Below are 20,320 nucleotides of genomic sequence, written 5' to 3'. Positions count from 1 at the left end.
TCCCACTACCCAGTGAGAAGACCCAATGACTATTTGTTTCTTTTAAAACAAAAAGAAAAAAAAGTGTTTATGTAATTTCCCCCCCCACACGCAAAATCGGAAGCATATTGTAATCACACTATTGTGATCTATTGTGGTTTTTTTCCCTTATATGAAATTATAGGTGGTTCCCCACCTAGAAAAAGTACATACTGATAAATTTAAAATGTGTTGATTTGATCGAATAATTTTTAAATCCATGATTTACTTTAAAAAAAAGAAAAAGACCTGCCCTAGAAATGATGTGTTAAGTTACTGTGATTTATAGTCATTTGCTAAATCTAAGCATATAATTACATGTCCAGTGTAAAAGTAAAGAAATGTGTGTATACATACAGGCAGCAAGGCAGTTTCTGAAGTGTTGTATGGGGTATACAGTTTATACCTAATAAGAATAAGAGTAACTTGTTATCGTGTTTTGTTCTAGTTGGATATTTTCTCTTTTAAGAGACTGTCCTTCCTAAGGCAGAGTGTGTGTCCTATTGTCTGTATCCACAGTCATCCAGGCTGATTCCCATTTCAGAGCCATCCTCTTCCTAGCAGTGGGTAGTGAGTGTACAAGTTGGGAAGACAGAAAACTTGTTAATAATCTTATTAGTGCAGTCCGGAGAGGTGATGGGTTTTTGAAACCGTTCTTCAGAATGTACATGTGTGCATGAATATTTTCTCTATTGCCCTCTCCCACATGGATGCCTAAGAAGGCAACTGCAAGTATAGTTAGAGAGCATATTAGCAATTCTATCGGTAGAAGTCTTAATGTTACATGTTTTGTGATTTTTTGTTTGTTTTAGTCTGTTTTGTGATTTTTGTTTTATCCAAGTGTATACTCCTTAAAACGTTAGCATATCCTTTAAATCAGGTTATGAATTAGTCTAAAACATTGGTTTTCAACCTTTTTTTCTACTCCAACATACCTGGTAGTAACAGTGGTTCACCATGGCAACCAGAGAACTGTGCAGGAATGGTTCTTAAAGTGTGGTCCAGCATTATCAGCAGCATCTGGGAGTTTTTGTTAGAAATGCAAATTATCAGGCCCTCCACCCCAGACCTACTGAATCAGAAATTCTGGGAATAGGGCCCAACTATCTGTATTTTAATAAGCCCTTTAGTTGTTGCTGATGCCCTTGCCAAAGTTTGAGAACCATGACCCAGGGCATGAGTGTTTGTAATCCTTTACATTGTAACAACCAGTTTCTGAAGAATCTTAGCTATTTGATTCTAGTACCTTCTTACTGGGACTGAAAGGGCTAGTATCTTGTACCCACTATCAGTGTTTAATCTTTTAGGACAAAGATAAATAGATCCCTTTAAGAATCTCAAGAAAGTTATACGTGTTCTCCTCAGAAAAGCACAGATATACAAAAAAGTTGTACAACGTTTTTAGACCATTTCAGTGATTTCATGGAGCTTGAACTTTGTCTACAGACTCGAGGTTAAGAACCTCTTAACAACTTTGGATGACTTTATGATTTCCCTTGCAGCCTTCCGTTCTCTTGCCTACCAAGAATCCCCATCATTTTGGGGAGAGGGAAAAGTTGGGAGGGTTTGATGGTTACTCACTTGTCTTCTTGCATTGATTTGGTTGAGATCTGTAATAACCTGGAATTCGGAGTAATAACATTAGTATTTAATGATGGTGTTGGATTCCAGAAAGATACTGTCAGGCAGGAATGATGAGTCACATCAGAAAGGTCAGTGATGAATGTAAAATCCTGTCCTTTGATCCAAAAAGTCAATCCCACAAATGTAAGAGGAGAAGTAGCTTCAAGGACCATGAGTGGAGCTTTCGCTGACAGCTCCTTGTGAACCAACCGTAAATGAGCGCTCAATAAACCACTTAGGTCTTGAGATACTGTTCGTTGTAAAAGTCACAGAAGCAGTGCTTTCCCCAGTGTGGCCTGAGGCTGTGAACAGTTCCTTTTCTTCTGCACTGGTCAGACTGTGTCTGGAATATTCTGTTTGCTTCCAGTCTCCACACTCGAAAGGGGCATGGAGTCTGGGTAGAGGCGAGAGACCAGAGTGGAAGAGTGAGTCCTGATGAAGGACGGGGATGCAGTAGAGGAACCGGCGGGGAGCAGCTGCAGGCCTGGGAGTGGAGACCTGAACAGCCCCCATCACATACCTGAAAGGCTGGGTGTGATGCCAACTTACGCTCATCCCCTGTGGTCTCGTGATCACCCTGAGGCCACATGGGCCATAGCGAAGCTGCAGGGGGCTGGCTTGGGGTAATTGTAAGGAAGAACGTTGAGTCTGTTGTCTGAAGGTAGGATGGGAGGCACATTCTGGACCTGAGGGTTGGTCTGCTGGCAGCCATCCTGCGTTTCTGTAGCCATCCATACATCCTGGTGGTCCAGCAGCACTCCATGGGCCTTTTGCCATGAAACTTTGCTTTCTTTTTCTTCCTTTTCCTTTCCCTTCTTAAGTCCCTGTTTAATTTGTGGTGAGGGTGAAATAGGAGATGGAGAGGGAAAAAGGGGTGAAACTGGAACTTTGCTTTTCCCTCCTGCTTGTTTTCCAGCCGTCAGTGACAGGCTACATCTTGAGTGGTCCTCAGAGGACCCGAGTCATCATTTGTGGTCACCCCTGAAATTTACCTTGGAAACCCAGTTAGTACGGCCATGGAGAGGGCTACCCCAGCTCCTTCACTCAAAGTTCACGCTTTCTGTTTACCAAAGCGTTTGTTTTAAATTTCTTAGAAGAGTAAAATTTGTGAACCATAGTATATGTTGAAATATCTGACTTTGTCCTCCTCCTCTTCTCGCAGAGGCGATCGCTCTTGGATCCTCCTGTTCACAATGGCACAGAGAACTGGACTTGAAGATCCAGAGAGGTATCTCTTTGTGGACAGGGCAGTCATCTACAACCCTGCCACTCAGGCTGATTGGACGGCTAAAAAGCTAGTGTGGATTCCATCAGAACGCCATGGTTTCGAGGCAGCTAGTATCAAAGAAGAGCGGGGAGATGAAGTTATGGTGGAGTTGGCGGAGAATGGAAAGAAAGCAATGGTCAACAAAGATGATATTCAGAAGATGAACCCACCTAAGTTTTCCAAGGTGGAGGATATGGCAGAATTGACGTGCTTAAATGAAGCTTCTGTTTTGCATAATCTGAAGGATCGTTACTATTCAGGACTCATCTATGTAAGTATGCCCTCTAAATAATCATGTGAAGTGGTGACTGGGAATTAATGGAAATTATACATACTGTCCTAATCAATGTGGAATACTCACACAATCTCTGTTTCACATGTCTATTTCTATTAAAGGTAGAAAGATTGTCCCTTGCTTACCCAAGTCTTGCTTTGCTTTAAATCTTAACACATAATTTTAAATAATCCAATCTGCAATTAAATATACTAAAATGGTATTTGAGACTTGTGTAGTGGTGCTCTGGAGCCTAATAAGATGGGGGAGAGCGTGTGGCAGAAAGATAAGGGAACTTAATATGGTAATAAGAGTTGCATTAGTGGTAGGATACAGACGGCAGATTGGTAGGAAATCCAGTGTATATCCAGGGGGTATAACGTGGCGGGGCTGCAAGCTTAGAGGTTTCAGTGAGAAGCAAGACCAAGGTCATTGGGTACAGGGAAGTGGGAAAGCTGAATGCTGAGGTTTTTAAGAGGAAACCGTTCAGGGTGAGATTGAGGCTGGGGTTGTCCTGTGGTTAGCAGTTGACACATATGTCACAGTCACTGATGGTGTTGTGACCATATAGAAGTTCCTGAAAGCAATAAGGGATCGGGTTGAGAGGAAAATGCAAGCCAGATACTGAAGGAATCTCGAATGCCAAAAGAGGCTTGAAGGGATGGTAGACACGGGTGGCAATGATTTAAAGAAGGCAGGGTAATTAGCAGCAACATGGATGGACCTAGAGATTATCATACTGAGTGAAGCAGGTCAGAAAGAGAAAGACAAATACCATATGATATCGCTTATATGTGGAATCCTAAATATGACACAAATGAATTTATCTACAAAACAGAAACAGACTCCCATACGTAGAGAACAGACTTGTGGTTGCCAGGGGAAGTGGGGGGGAGGGATGGATTGGGAGTTTGGGATTAGTAGATGCAAACTATTATATATAAAATGGATAAACAACAGGGTGCTACTGTATAGCACAGGGAACTATATTCAATGTCCTGTGATAAACCGTAATGAAAAAGAATATGAAAAAGAATGTGTGTGTGTGTGTGTGTGTGTGTGTATAACTGAATCACTTTGCTATACAGTAGAAATTAACACAACATTGTAAATCAACTATACTTCAATAAAATAAATTTTAAAAAATAAAGAAGGCAGGGTAGATAGAATGTAGATTTAGAATGAAGAGAAGTAGAGGGAAAGGTTGACATTGTAATGGTCTGAATTCGGAAAAGAGAAGTTGAATTTTATGCAGAGTGTGGTACTAACGTCCATGTATAATTCAGAACTTCAGCAAAGCAGAAGTCGTTTTCCCATAGAATTAGTTTATTTAGTGGCTGTTTACTGAGCACCTGCTATGTTCTAGGTGCTGGAGAGAGTGTGGTGAACAGGCCAGGCCAAATCCCTGCCTTTGTGGTACATCCTGTACGGAAATAAAACAGGACTATGGGATGGCTTTCCCCAGCGGGTCAGGGAAGGGCTCTTTGAGAAGGTAGCATCTGAGCTGGAATCTGCCTGATAGCAGGGAGCTAGCCATGGGAACATCTGAGAATGAGTAGTTCATTCATGACCTTTGCCAGAGTAGTCTGAATCAAGCCTGGTGGCCTCTTTTATTTTATTTTTTCTCTATGAGTTAGGATGCAAAGGAAGGGTAAGAGGCACCAGGGTCGGGAAGGTGGCTTGAGGAGAATGAGTAAGGTTTGGAAAGGGGAGGAAGCCAAGGATAAGAAAACAATTGGAGAGCAGCATTGGGAATCCAGCTGAGACTGAAAAACAGAATGTGTAAGGTGGCCACATTTTTGTCTGGAGAGGAAGGAGTGGAGAGAGGGAGTGAGAAAACTGGGAAATTAAGAGATTGTGGTCAGATCATTATGTTGACATCTGAGATTTGAGAGGTGGATCAATTTTGGATGATACCTGGTGCGGTGAATTGCGAAGGGCTGGAAATGCAGGGACTAACCAAAAAGCTGTGGAGTGCTGTGCTGTGGAAAGGAGCCTGTCTGCCCCCTGACCCCACCCTGCCCTCGAAGGCTGCTTCAGGGAGGAGAGAGGAGGGAAAGAGAAAGGGGAAGGAAGTTGTGGGTAAAAGGGAAGGAGGAAGGCAAAAGACAATTTAGTTTATTTGTAGCCAATCCTCATGATAATTCTCAGACTTTGCAAGTATCTTTTATTGAGTTTGATTTTTTTCTGGCTTAATTCAGGGACAACAGGAGTGAATTTCTGGGTTTCTTTTCAAAGCATGGCCCCCTGGGCTTTACAGAAGGAGAATCTGAGTTTTTTCTTTTTCTTTTTTTTTAAATTTATTTATTTTAGGCTGCGTTGGGTCTTCGTTGTTGCGCGCAGGCTTTCTCTAGTTGCAAAGAGCGGGGGCTACTCTTCATTGCAGTGCGCGGGCCTCTCATTGCAGTGGCTTCTCTCGTTGCAGAGCACGGGCTCTAGCCGCATGGCCTTCAGTAGCTGCAGCACGCGGGCTCAGTAGTTGTGGCTCGGGGGCTCTGGAGCGCAGGCTCAGTAGTTGTGACTCATGGGCTTAGTTGCTCTGCGGCATGTGGGATCTTTCTGGACCAGGGCTTGAACCTGTGTCCCCTGCATTGACAGGCGGATTCTTAACCACTGCACCACCAGGGAAATCCCTGAGTTTTGTCTTCAAGTACTAAGGTCACAGCAGAGGTGAGGGTTTGGGAGGATCATGCCTTCAATTAGTGGGGTGGAGAAAGGGTTCCTATGGAAGATTCACGTTGGAGCGCTTGACTCTAAAGAAACCTACTAAGAGAATGGGGCTGTGGGCGGCTGTGGCTGCTGAACATTGAGTGAAGGGTGTAGTATTGGGCTTTGGAATTTACCCAGCACTTGAAATTGATCAATTGAGGTACCATGGTATAGACACTATAATAATTTGGATAGGACCTTTGGGACATATTTCTTTTTTTTTTTTTTTTTTAAATAAATCTATTTATTTTTATTTATTTATTTTTGGCTGTGTTGGGTCTTTGTTGCTGCACATGGGCTTTCTCTAGTTGCGGCAACCAGGGGCTACTCTTCGTCGCGGTGCACCGGCTTCTCATTGTGGTGGCTTGTCTTGTTGTGGCTCGCGGGCTCTACAGCGCAGGCTCAGTAGTTGTGGCTCACAGGCTTCAGAGCGCAGGCTCAGTAGTTGTGGCTCACGGGCCCAGTTGCTCCACGGCATGTGGGATCTTCCTGGACCAGGGCTCGAACCTGTGTCCCTTGCATTGGCAGGCGGATTCTTAACCACTGTGCCACCAGGGAAGTCCATTGGGACATATTTCTGTAGATAAGACATAACATATGTTCATTTAGGTAAGTTACTAACAGGTTTGGTTATGTTATTTCCTTATATTTTCTTTGGATTTATTCTCCCCAACTTCCATCTTCTCAGGTCATTAATTTTCATCTTCTTTCTTAATAAAACTACTTAAAAACTCCAGATGTCTTCTCTACTACGTTTTAGCTTACTTCACACATTTTGACATGTAGTATTTTTAGTGTTCAGTTCTAAATATTTTCTAACTTCTATTATTTCTTATTTAACCTATGAACCATTTAAAAATATACTTTTAAAATTCCTAAATGTTGTTTTTTAAGTTATCTTTGTGTTATTGATTTTTAAATTAATTGCATTAATATAGTCCATATAATAACACTCCTTGTTTTTGTGAGACTTGCTTCGTGTAGCATATTGTCAGTTTTTATGAGTGTTCTGTATGTTTGTTAAGAATGTGTTTTCTGTTATTGTTGGGTGTGGAGTTCTATATGTGGCCATTAGACTAAGTTTTTTAATTGTGTTTAAACTTTACTAATTTTTGTCTTCTTGGTCTGTTGATTATTGAGAAGTGTCTTAAAATCTCCCAGTGTGTTTTCTCAAACTAAGTATGCATTCCTTAAAAATATAGTTTAGTTTTGCCTGTTGATGAATTTTTATATGAATGCATCTCTTAATACATACCTTTTTGTGTCAGTATTTTTGCTCAGCATTACAATTTTTTTTTTTTTAATTTATTTATTTATCTATCTATTTATTTATTTATTTATGGCTGTGTTGGGTCTTCGTTTCTGTGCGAGGGCCTTCTCCAGTTGCGGCAAGTTGGGGCCATTCTTCATCGCGGTGCGCGGGCCTCTCACTATCGCGGCCTCTCTTGTTGCGGAGCTCAGGCTCCAGACGCGCAGGCTCAGTAATTGTGGCTCACGGGCCTAGTTGCTCCGCAGCACGTGGGATCTTCCCAGACCAGGGCTCGAACCCGTGTCTCCTGCATTGGCAGGCAGACTCTCAACCACTGCGCCACCAGGGAAGCCCCAGCATTACAATTTTAAGATTCACCCATATTACTTTGTGCTGATGTAATTCAGTTGTTCTCAGAGGGTGCTCTACAGACTCCTAGGGTTTCTTTAAGACCCTTTCATGGGATCCTTGAGGTCAAAACTATTTTCATGATTATCGAAGACTTTATTTGCCCTTTTATTGTTGACATTGGTACTGATGGTGTAAAAGCAATGGTGAGGAAAACTGCTGACACCTTATCGTGGGTAAAAGCAGTGACCCCAAACTGTACTGGTGGTCATACTAATCCAGTTTCACTCCAGAATGTCCTTGGTAAAGCAGGAGGAATGATTGAATTTATTTCAGCTCTTGAGAACACATCTTTTAATATTCTGTGTGATGAAATGATAAGTATGCATAAAGCGCTTCTGCTGCATATTGAACTAGGATGGTTGCTTTGAAAAAAAGCACGTGTGTAGCTATTTGAGTTGCACACTAAACTTGCTACTTTTTTTTATAGAATACCATTTTTATTTGATAGAATGGCTGATAGATAAGCTATGATTAATTCACACTGGGGTATCTGGCAGACATTTTCTTGAAAATGAACAAAGTGAGCCTGTCATTTTAAAGGAAACAATTGAATGTATTTGTTGACAATGATAAAATTTGAGTTTTCACATGAAAATTAGAATTTGTATCTGCCGCTGTGAACTTGACAGCTTGTCAACACTTAAAACCTTCCTGATGAGATAGATGGCGATATTAATGAATGTGATTTTTTTTTTAATGTCATACAGTGTGAAATGTCATCATTTGGAAGACTTGCACAATTCATTGAACCAGAGTTTTCCAAATGATGTGTACATGATGTTACAAAATCATGCCTGGGTAAAAGATTCATTCACCTGTGCAAGCTTAGCCAATGGATTTGGTGTATGTAACAGGGTATGAAAAGTTCATTGACAGGGTGTCAGATGCTGCATTGCATCTAATCTTTAAGAAATTCTTACTTGTCGAGTTTTGGTGTAGTATCAAAGAGGAATATCTATAATTACATGAAAATGCTGTTAAACTACTCCTCCCTTTTCCAGTTAAATATCAGTGTAAGGCTAATTTCATGTGTTTCAGTCAAAACAACAATAGACTGAATGCTGAAACAGAGTGTTGAGTGTTTTCTATTAAGAAAATTGAGTGTTTTCTATTAAGCCAGACAATAAAAGATTTGCAAATATAAAACTGTACCACTCTTCTCACTTGTATTTTGGAAAACAGAAGGTTATTTTTCATAAGAAATGTTATTTATTGTTATTTTTAAATGAATAAATACACATTTAAAAACTATGTATGTACGTATATTTGTATAAAAACATATAAAACAAAAGATCTTTAGGATCTTTAACAATTTCTAAGAGTGGTAAAGGGCCCTGAACTGTAAAAGTTTGAGTATTTTGTTCCTTTTTGTGGAATGTAATGTTCCATTGTGAGATTTTTGACCCAATTTATTTATCCTCTCACCTGTCTTTGGACATTTTTTTTTTCCAGTTTGTGGCTATTATTGTACAAACAGTGCTTCAGTGAACAGTTTCGGACATGTCCTGGGGCACGTAAGCATGGCTTTCTGTAAGGTATATAACTAGGAGTGGTTTCTGGGTGATATAGGACATGCATATCTTTAACTCATATCTTCAGCTTTTCTAGATGATGCCTAGGTTAGTCCGATTCCAGCAGGAAACAGAAGGCCCTCTAACTAGGTATTCTGTGAATTTAATAAGGGGACGATTTACAAACATGTGAATAGAGTTTAGAAAACAGATGCAGAAATGCTGCAGTATCCCAGCACTAGTGATGGCCGAGAGCCCCGGACCCATCTTCATCTTTAAAGGAACAAAGAGCTGTTACCTCAGCTGGGAGAGCATGCTGTGTGCAGAGGGCTTTCCTGGTAGGAATTGTGGCCGCCTGTAGAGGGAAGCGGACAACTAGCAGGGAGGGGCCTGGGGGATAAACATCCTGACTTCATTCTCCCCCCACCCTCAATCTCCTGCTGCCTGACTCAGTTTGAAGGCAGAGGAGAAGGGAATTTGGTGATATATTTCTTAGGGTCAGCCTCAGTTCCATTTGGAATTTAATTTTGTGTATGGCATAAGGTAGGGGCAAGGTTAATTTTGTTTTCCCCAACTTGCTCTTCAGTTGACCCAGTGCCATTTACTGAAACATAGCCCTCTCTCCACTGCTCTGAAGTGCCACCTTTGTTGTAAATCAGATGCTCATAAATGTGTGCTTGACTACCTGTTCTGTTTCATGGGTCTTTGTGCCTATCCTTTGGCTGATACCACATTGTCTTGATTATTACAGCCTTATACTATGGCTTGGTATCCAGTATGTGTTCTCTCATTTGTGTTCTTTAGGATTGTTCTGGTTGTTAGGTCCTTTGCATTTCAGTATAATTTTAGAACCCACTTGTCAGTTTTTCATACACACACACACACACACACAACCTTATTGGAATTTTTATTGGGTTTTTGCTGACTCTATAGATCATTTTGGAGGAGAGATGAGATCTTTACAATATCTGTTCATCTAGTTCATTTATTTAGTTCTTAATTTTTCTCAATATGTTTCAGGGTTTTTTTTGTAGAGGCCATGTATATCCTTTGTTGGATTTATTTTTAGGTGTTTGATTTTTTTAATGCTATGTAAGTGGTTTAAGTGGTGTTTTAATTTTTATTTTTTTAATAAATTTATTTATTTATTTATTTTTGGCTGTGTTGGGTCTTCGTTGCTGTGCTCGGGCTTTCTCTAGTTGTGTCAAGCAGGGGCTACTCTTCACTGCGGTGCGCGGGCTTCTCATTGCGGTGGCTTCTCTTGTTGTGGAGCACGGGCTCTAGGCTCGCAGGCTCAGTAGTTGTGGCTCGCGGGCTCTAGAGCGCAGGCTCAGTAGTTGTGGCGCACGGGCTTAGTTGCTGCACGGCATGTAGCATCTTCCGGGACCAGGGCTGGAACCTGTGTCCCCTGCATTGGCAGGCGGATTCTCTACCACTGTGCCACCAGGGGAGCCCTAAGTGTTGTTTTTAAATTGTTACCATTAGGTAGAAATACAGTTGCCATGTTTTTTTACAGTTAAATTTTGTATATTGACTTTATATTCACCAACCTTACTAAGTTTATTTATTGATTATAATAGTTTAGCTGAAGATTCTTTCGGATGTTGTGTGGAACACACTCATGTTGTCTGCAGATAATGACAGTTTTATTGTTTCCTTTCTAATTCTTGTACATTGCTTTATTGCATTGTCTAAGCAGTTTGGTAAATGTTTGGTGAATAGTAGTGGTTATTGGAGGCATCTTTGTATCATTCCTGATGTCAGAGGGAAAGTTTTCAATATTTCACTATTAAGAATGACTTGTTTTGTTTTGAATATTTTTTTATTAGATTCAGGGAAGTTTCCTTCTGTTCCTAGTTTTTATCCTGCATGGATGAATTTTTAAAAATACTGATTGGTTGTTAATTTATCACATGTTTTTCCAGTTTCTGATCAGATGATAGTGTGATTTTCTGGTTATTTTGTTATTGTGGTGAATTATATACTATAGTTTTTAGTGTTAAGACTAAACTGGCAAGGACCAAGTATTCTTTTTATGTATTACTGGATTCCTAGATTTTGTTTGCTGATATTTTGTTTAGAGTTTTTGCATCTATATTCATAAATGAGATTGACTTAAAAATTTCCTTTCTTATGATGTCCTTGTCATATTTTGCTATCAGGATTATGCTGGCTTTATAAAATGAATCATGGAATATTTTATCTTTGTATTTTCTCTGGGAGAGTTTGGATAAGATTGATATTATTTCATTTTACAATAATGATATAGTTTCCTTTGTGGGGAAGTTTTTCTTTAATAGATATAGAATTTTTCAGATTAAAAATTTTGGGTATCAGTTTTGATATTGAGTTTTTCTGGAAATTTGTCTATTTCGTGTAAATTTTCAAATTTATTGGCATAGTGTTGTTCATAATACCCTCTTTTTTCCTGTAGGATTTGTAGTGATGTTCTCTCTCACCCCTGATACTGATAATCTGCTCTACCCTTTTTAAAATGAACCTCACCAGAGGTTTATCAATTTTACTAATCTCAATCATGTCTTTTAATTACTTGAGCATATTATTGTCCAAGATAACAATACAAGGCAATAAAAGTAGACTCACAGGGAACCCACATATTATCTTGGATTTTAGTCACAACTGTTGCCTTACGTGCCACTTACTGTATATAAGAAATTGTGAAGTTAATTTGAGGCTCTGCATGACATCAAGCTAGTTCTAGAGTTTTGCTCTGGGCAGGCAGTTAGATGAAGGGGATGGAGCACGTGTAGATCAGTCAGGGATTTACATCCTTCCCAACTGGGCTTTGGGCTGGTCTATTTCTGGTATACTCTAAACTCTCAGGGTGTAGCAGTTAGGGTCCTAGCTGAATGCCTGGGGTATTTACCCTCCTCCGGAGTGGCTTTTTTTTTTTTTTTTTTTTTTTTTTAAATACCAAGATCTTTTGTGCTGTTGAATTTCCCATAGTCTGGATTTTGTTGATTGCGTACCTGTGGTGCCTTCTGTAAACTGGTAGTTGGATGCAGCGGCTTGATCTGATTCAGATTCAGGACGCACAGGATGCCAGCTGTCTCTCAGTTTACAATGTTGAGATGGATCAGTGACTCAGTTTGGGCTTCGTCAGCCTGATTTGTGCTTTAGGAGTGCCTGCCTTCACCTAAGGGGTTTTTTTTTTTTTTTTAATCAGTCATCAGTTTTATACACATCAGTGTATACATGTCAATCCCAATTGCCCAATTCAGCACACCACCATCTCCACCCCACCGCGGTTTTCCCCCCTTGGTGTCCATACGTTTGTTCTCTACATCTGTGTCTCAACCTCTGCTCACCTAAGGGTTTTAGTGCCGGTGGTGGGCACTGTCCTGATACATCATTTCATTAGGAAGCAAAATGGTGATAGTCTAATGTCATCATTCCTTCTGTTATTATTAGCTTGATGAATTTTTTTTTAACTCAATGTGTATTACAGCACCTCCCCGCCCCAACCAGGCACAGACTGTTTTCTTCAAGTTTATTTTTGATTACTGTTCTTTTTAGAGATTTTTGACCTTTTTTCCTCCCTAAGGAGCAATGATTAATATTTTAGTTATCCTTTCTTTGCTCTCCATGTTCATCTTTCCTCTGTGTATTTTTTAAATTGGTTTTATCTTTGTACCTTCTTTTTCTTTTATTATTTACCTTTGTTTTGTCTTTCTTTAAGAGTCCATGTTGTATTACATTCTGTTGCAGCCATAAATCTGTTCCCTAAAATTTTCTTTTAGCTTATTTTGTGGAGAATGTCCAGAGGTCATTTCTCTCTCTGAATATTCTGGAAGATGATCTTTTCCTTATTACATAGGGTTGTTGTTGTTTTTTTAAATACACATGTGAATTTTATCTAGTTGTGGTGTTTGCAAATGGTGTGAGCGACCTATTCTTTCTTCTCTTCCTTTCCTTTTTGGGCGGAGGTCTGATTTCTTCTGAGAGCTGCGGTCGGGGTGTAGGTTGGGGTGATGCTCCCAGTTCAATCCCCTGTTCCTAATAAGAGGCTGTTGTGTCTGCTCTGTTGCACTGATATCTGTACCTGCCTCTGTTTCCTGGTTCTCTAATCCTTCAAAGCTATGAAGTAATAATGTATATGCATATCCCTGTTTTCTTAGACTGGGGCCTGACCCTAAAGGATGAGTAACATTTCCCAATACTGGATAGGAGATGGGCATTCCGGGCAGAGTGATCAGCGTGTGTAGAAGCCTGGAGGCATAAAGCAGCACAGACTGTTGGGAAAATGTCAAGGTGGTTTTGGTGCTAGTATTTTTGTATAATAACTGTTACTTGGTGTCTTAAAGCCTTTGCAGACTTCTTCAAGGCTTTGCAGTTCTTCAGAATGTTCTCATGGCTTTAGGATTCCAGTGTTTCCAACTGTTCAGTAGGCATTCATTCTCCTGGGCTCCCTTATTGTAATGAATTTCCTTTTAACGTGCCACAATCTCAATATGTTAAAAGGGGATTCAGTATCTTTCCCCACAAACAATTCCAATGATTTTTCCCGTCCACTCATTACTTTTCCATCTCTAAAGCTTGACAACCTTGGAGTCATCTTTACCTTGAGTCTTGAATGGTTTTCTCTATTCAGAGTCCTGACTGCTGTTGAATCTCCAGCCCGCTTTCTTCATGACTCATCCCTGCTCCGTTTTTGTCTTGTTTTTCTCTCCTGCAGGCCTGTTACTGTGCCTGGAGAGGTCTCCACCTCCTGCTTCCCACCTCTTGCCCCTTCAGTCTCTTTTCCATATGGCTGCCAGGTTTATGCTGTTTCAGGAATGCCTCTTTCCTTCCAACACTCTTCTCTCCTGAACCTCTGATACCTGATCACCTAGAGTGGACAAAATCTGCCTGTCTGGGCTCTTTTCTCTCACCTTCCACAGAGCAAACTATTGTCAGCTAGACTGCGCTTCACTCTGCCATGGATATACCCTGCCACCAAGTTTTACGTTCTTACTATTTTATTTTATTTTTTAAAATTTTAAAATATTTATTGATTTGGCTGCTCCAGGTCTTAGTTGCGGCATGCAGGACCTTCGTTGTGGCCTGCGGGCTCTAGTTCCCTGACCAGGGATCGAACCTGGGCCCCCTGCATTGGGAGCACTTAACCGCTGGAGCACCAGGGAAGCCCCACATTCTTACTATTTTAATAGGAATTCCTTTATCCCTCCTTTTGACCTAAGAGTCTTTAAAAAGAACATCAAAGGCCCTCTAGGTCTGGACTTAGTACCTAGTTGTACGGTTTCTGACAAGATGGCCATGACCTTCAGTGGGGTTTGTCGTGTGTTCCACTCCAGAGTTTCTCTGTTTAAAAGGCTTGTTCATCTTTCTTTTTTTTGTACCACTCTCTTTTTAGTGCCTTATATTATGTCTTGTTTGCTTAGTGTATCTTTATTGTCTTCATCCCCTAGAGAGTATAAGAAGTTGCTTAGTATCTTCTGCATGTATTCAAATGCTTAATAATGACATTTACTTTGAACTTAAGGCCTCCAGAGAAATTAACAACACATCGCCCTCCTTCCATGTGACTTGGGGAGGACAAAAGTGGTACAGTACTGGTTCAGTGCAGGAGCCCAACATTTGAGCTAATTTTCAAGATAGAAGCTTAGCTTTTTAAGCACTTCAATTTAGTATTTCCACTTAAACCTCTATTACTGCTCCTCTTTGGCAAGCATAGGACACTGATGATTATTCAACCTTGTTTTTTGATGACTTACTCATATTTGTGAGATTTACTCATCTCTGTAATCTTAGTCCTCAGAAAAGTCCCCAACACATGATAGACACACATGTTGGAATGATTTCTGATTACAAATGTCATCATTAGGATCTGTTACCATGCCGTACATGCTATGGGGTGTTAAACTGCATTGGCGTATTTTAACTTCCTTGGAGGTTTTGGGGTTTTTTGTTTTGTTTTGTTTTGGCAGTCTGTAATTATTTTTCTCTTACAAAAGAAAGTGAAATGCAGAATTTGTAGCTTCATGATAGACTATTATCTCATTTTTGAAGAAAAAGTGGAGGTTGTATATATAACAATTCATTGAGATGTGTAGTTATGATTTGTCAAATTTCCTGTGTATAAATTAAACTCAATAAAAAATTAAAATGTTGAGATTGCCTCTCCTTAGTTTTCTCACCCTTAATAAAATCTCTGTTTTTATTGTCTCTCGTTGCCTTTCTCTCCTGTGGGTGGCAGAGAGAGGCTGGCCTACTTAGACTAGAGACTCGGTAGAAGGTGCCAGGCTGCTGGGTGGGTGGCCTGAGAGCCAGCCCGGGTTCTTGGAGGTGTGATGCCGGACATGAGAAAGCCAACGGCTTCAGGCCCAGCAGTCACCCAGGGAGGGGCAAGTAATTACTGTGGCCTCAGGGAAACAGGGACGCTCAGTGCAGAAATCAGGCAAACAGCCCAAATCAGTGAGCTCAGGGCAGGGCCCTTGCTTGCCTTTGTCTTATTCCCAAGCGCTGATCTAGGTAGGAAGTGCATTCCACATCCGAGCCTCCGGTTGGGAGGGAAGCAAAGATAAAGGAGAACAGCTACTGAGGTGGTTCTGATCACTTAAACTTTTTTTGGCCACCTTTCTTCTTCCAGCATCATTAACTGCAGCGCTCAGAATAGAGTGGGCTGGACAGTGCCTCCTGGTGGCCACTGCCAGGGGTTTCAGCCTTTCTGAACACAGCTTGTTGGTTAGAAGCCCCTCAGTACTTCCTGGGGGGAGCTGAGCACCACTGGTCCTCGGCCTTTTCTAGGATCCTCTTGCCTTTAGATTTAGAATCACCCGAAGTAAAGGGTCTGCTTCCCGGTGCAGCTGAGGTGCCTTCAGCCCCGCCAGGACCAGAGCATCTGGCAGCAATCCTAACCGCTCTTGATTTTCCATAATTCCCAGAGTCAGTTCTCAGAAATCATTCCATGTGAATTAAAAAAACCCCAAAGGCAAAAGTGCTCCTAGTATTAATTCTGAGTAATGATTACCCTACTGATGAGGAAGGTTTTTATCTTCTAGACTAGTGGCTCTTAAAAATTTTTGAGGGCCCCCAAAGAGCTTTTGTTTATATTTCATGATATTTACTGTGTTTAGAAAGTAAAACAAAAATTTTAAATATTTATCAACTCATTTAAAAATAAACCTATAACAAGTCGACATAAATTATTTTTATGAAAAAAACCCCTATATTTTCCAAAGCAAAAAAAATTAGAAGAGTAAAAATGTTTTACACTTAAAAAAAAAAAAACTCTTTAATAATAACCTTTCCAGATAATTGTGGATATTCTCCTTTGATACTGTACCCAAACTTGGCCACCGGTATCTCCTTAAAGATGAGTTGCAACGTGGAATCTGAAACTACCTTAATGAACTTTTCATACCTCGTACACTCATGAGAGAATGAGTGTGAAAAAGCAAATGACATGTTTGAATAATGACCCTGTGAAGCCATGAAGCATATATTATTGTTTCCATTTGACAGATGAGGGAATTGAATCTAGGAAGTACCACTTAATAGGCTCTCTGTGGGAGAACTACTTGTGGTTTAGAATTGCCCATTATAGGCGAGATTTAATTTTAGGGATAGATTAATTGTGCAAATGATAAAGGTCCTCTGTTCAAATTACTGTGTGGTTTGTCTCCTGATTGGATCCTGTGGATATATGCAGTTTGTTTGTTTTTTTTAACACTGTATTTTATTTTTATCTATTCTAGACCTATTCTGGACTCTTCTGTGTAGTCATAAATCCTTACAAGAACCTTCCCATTTACTCTGAGAATATTATTGAAATGTACAGAGGGAAGAAACGTCACGAGATGCCTCCACACATCTATGCCATATCTGAATCTGCTTACAGATGCATGCTTCAAGGTAACTGGAAATGTTAGAATACTACTCAGAATTTCTTAAATGTAATTCGGTTTTTTTTAGAATGTCTTCAATCTTTTCTACAGAGGGCTTTACTTTTTTTTTTTTTAAGATTAAAAAGAAAAGTGATAGATGTTTATTGTAGAAAAATTATGAATTCTTAAGATTAGACTAGGCAATATGGCCATTTTCTATAGGCATCCGGTAAGTATGCTTGGTGCTTCATAAATACTTCATGTTAATTTTTCTGTTAAGAAGCATCTAGTTTTTATATATATTTGATCTCTCCACCACAAGCCAGTATAATCAAAGCTGTACTGCATTAGTTTTTAAAACCAACAGGAAGAATAAAAGAAAAGGTGGATGCATCATTGGGGAAAGAAAGATTACAAAATATTTTTTATTTAAATGCATGAAAAAGGACACACCAAAAGTTAAACAGCATGTGTGGAGTTGGTGGATTTCGATTGTTTTCTTTTTGGATCTTGAATGAAATATAAATTTGAAGAGTCCTTAATTGGAATTATGGCTTCAGACGCAATGATTTATGGAGGAATTTTTTTTGAAAACTAGAATGGAGCAGTTTTTAATGCATTTAACATTATTGTGTAACAAGACTACATTTATTTTTTTTTCCTTTTAAATTTTTTAAAATTTTGATTTTCTTGAAGTATAGTTTGATTTACAACGTTGTGTTAATTTCTGGTGTACAACAAAGTGATTCAGTTTTACATATACGTGTTCTTTTTCTTTTTTTTTTTTTCTTTTGGTCACGCCACGTGGCTTGTGGAATCTCAGTTCCCTGACCAGGGATTGAACCTGGGCCCCGGCAGTGACCCCGGTGGCCCCTAGCTACTAGACCACCAGGGAACTCCCTTATATATTCTTTTTCCTATTCTTTTCCCTTATGGTTTATCACAGGATATTGAATATAGTTCTCTGTGTTATACAGTAGGACCTGTCAACAAGACTGCATTTAAACGTGGGACTTCCTAGCACTATGTGAAATCTTCTATAGTAACTCTCCCTCTCTCTCCTTTTATTTTTTTAAAAATGAATTCTGTAAAGTAAAATAAAATCTACGAGGTCTTCAGGAAGCAGAGTATGCTGCATCCACCTGTCATCAAATCTCAGGTCCTGGAAAGGCTGCCTGGGTGCTGGGTCTAAAGGGTAGTTTGAGGGAGTTAATACCCATTTCCTACTCAGGTATCATTTGGATGCTTCTTCCATACCAGGTCCTCAGAGGCAAACAGGAAGTGCTTTAGGACTAGAATAGTGGCATAGATGGGTAAGAAGAGGTTCAGAATCCAAAATGAGCTTAGGCTTAAAAAAGATTCAATTTAATAACCCTTTCTTAGGTTCAGAGCCAAGAATGTTAAGAAATGGCCATGACTGTGATAAATTGCAGTCAGGTGATGGAGAAGGAAAATCTTCAGCTTTTCGTTTTGTGTCTCATTCTGTGTCTCCCTTAAGAAGAATGATCTTTACGTGCAGAAAAGTATTTGTATGAATGAGCAAACTGCCTTATATGGGAGAAGAAATTGGCCAAAGTACACTCTGCCTCTGATTGAATCCATATTTTCTCTTCTAAACAAATACATTCTCACAACTGAGATTACCAAACCCCTGTTCTTTGAAGTGTTATATAGAACAGGAGTTTCCAGAAGGCTGGGATGGTCTCACATTATATAATTCTAATTTTTAAAAAGAGGAAGAACCTCCCCTTTATATTAAGCTCAGGAGCTCCCACTCTTGAGCTTACTATACCTGCCAGGAAAGATTCTAGAATCTACTGTTAATAGTCTAGAAACAGCATGAAAATATTCCTCACATTACTTTACACTGAGTAGGAAGGGAAATATAGCAGACAGTGTTATCAGAGAATTAGGACTTCTCCATGGCGTTCCATGGTCCCTGTGATCTCCTCGTGGTTGGATGCTGCAAAGTTGTGCCTGAGATGCTGATTAATGATAGAGGTTGGCCAGGCGTCAGGATGTGCACCAAGGGGTTTGTGCCCTTTCCAACATTCTAATCAATATACTTGAAGACGTAGGATGCATGCCTGTAAAATTTATAGATGACATGAAACTGGGAGGAAAAAGAAATAACATTTGATGAAAAGAAACAGAGTTTTTAAAAGCTCTTGACAGGTTGAATGGTGACTTGACTCTAGTTAAGAGGGATAAATGTTAATGCCCCACTACTGGGTTTCCAAACCAACTATATGAATACAGAGTGAAGAAGATGTGGCTTACCAGTATATGGTATTATTAATATCATCACTAATGCTAGAATGAACCTGTATTGAATATTATTATGTGCCAGGCACTGGGCTAACTGCTTTATGTGTATCATTTAATCCACAACAATCCTATAAAGTAAATAGAATTACTGTCCCTATTTTCCTGAGGCACAAAAAGTTAAATAACTTGACCAAGAAAATGTAAATAGAAGAGGTATAAACGAGGATTCAAAACCAAGGCAACGTGACACATTATTATCCACAATCATAAACTGCCACGTGAAAGGTAAAAGAATTAGTTGATAGTTTTGATTATGTAATAATTTAAAACAGACAATAAAAAACAAAAAAACCTCACTCTAACCAATTCCACTATTTTTTTCTATAAGTAGGGGGCTACCTGTGGATATAGGATACAACACAGTCGGGTGGGACGTCTGCTAGAGCAGTCAGACAAGAGCCAACAACTTGCAACTGCTCATGAAGCTCAGACCAGCTACCAATGCTCATCCATCTAGGTGTTCAATTACAAACGTGAGCAAATAGCTAGACGTCAGTGGGCCTACGAAGAGGACCTGTAGCTTGACAGGGGACCATGTGGAGGATTCAGAGCAGATGGTCCTACTGAACAGAGTTTGTTTTTTTAACACAAAAAACAGAAGAGAGCTTAATTTTTTCTCTTAACTTTAGATTCTAGGGGATATTGCGTCAATAAAATGCAGAGGGACTTCCCTGGTGGTCCAGTGGTTAAGACTCCGTGTTCCCAATGCAGGGAGCATACGTTCGATCCCTGGTTAGGGAATGAAGATCACAACATGCCGCATGGCGCGGCCCCCCAAAAAAAACAACCAGTGGGACTTAAAAAAAAAAAAAAAATGCAGAGTGTGCCTGGCACATAGTAGTTGTTCAAGAAATATGCTTTGACTGCATGAATGAAAGTAGAGTTCTTGGACATAAACTTGCTCGCAAAAATCACAAACTCTGAAAGCATGGGATAGCAGAATTGACATAATTGGACTAAAGCAATGAATTAGAAGACCGACTCAAGGAGTTCTTCCAGAATACACAACAAAAAGAAACTGATGGAAATTATGACAGAAAGAGTAGGAAACATGGTGTACACTCCGCATATCTGTAGACATGG

At 39.9% G+C, this 20,320-nt stretch overlaps 1 protein-coding gene across 2 annotated transcripts in view; it reads left to right on the top strand.

Annotated features, from left to right (window-relative positions):
* MYH10 (myosin heavy chain 10) overlaps window positions 1–20,320 on the top strand; it is a 137,408-nt gene that overhangs the window by 4,197 nt on the left and 112,891 nt on the right. For both annotated transcript variants that reach the window (XM_068531572.1, XM_068531573.1), the window contains exons 2-3: window positions 2,804–3,179; window positions 16,781–16,937. In XM_068531572.1, coding sequence (XP_068387673.1) covers window positions 2,804–3,179; window positions 16,781–16,937 — 533 coding nt within the window. The remainder of the gene's footprint in view (window positions 1–2,803; window positions 3,180–16,780; window positions 16,938–20,320) is intronic.

Source organism: Eschrichtius robustus, chromosome 20, assembly GCF_028021215.1.
Source record: "Eschrichtius robustus isolate mEscRob2 chromosome 20, mEscRob2.pri, whole genome shotgun sequence".
Lineage (NCBI taxonomy): Eukaryota > Metazoa > Chordata > Mammalia > Artiodactyla > Eschrichtiidae > Eschrichtius > Eschrichtius robustus.
Note: the sequence above shows the minus strand (reverse complement) of the source record. Positions and strands in the feature narration are given on the sequence as shown.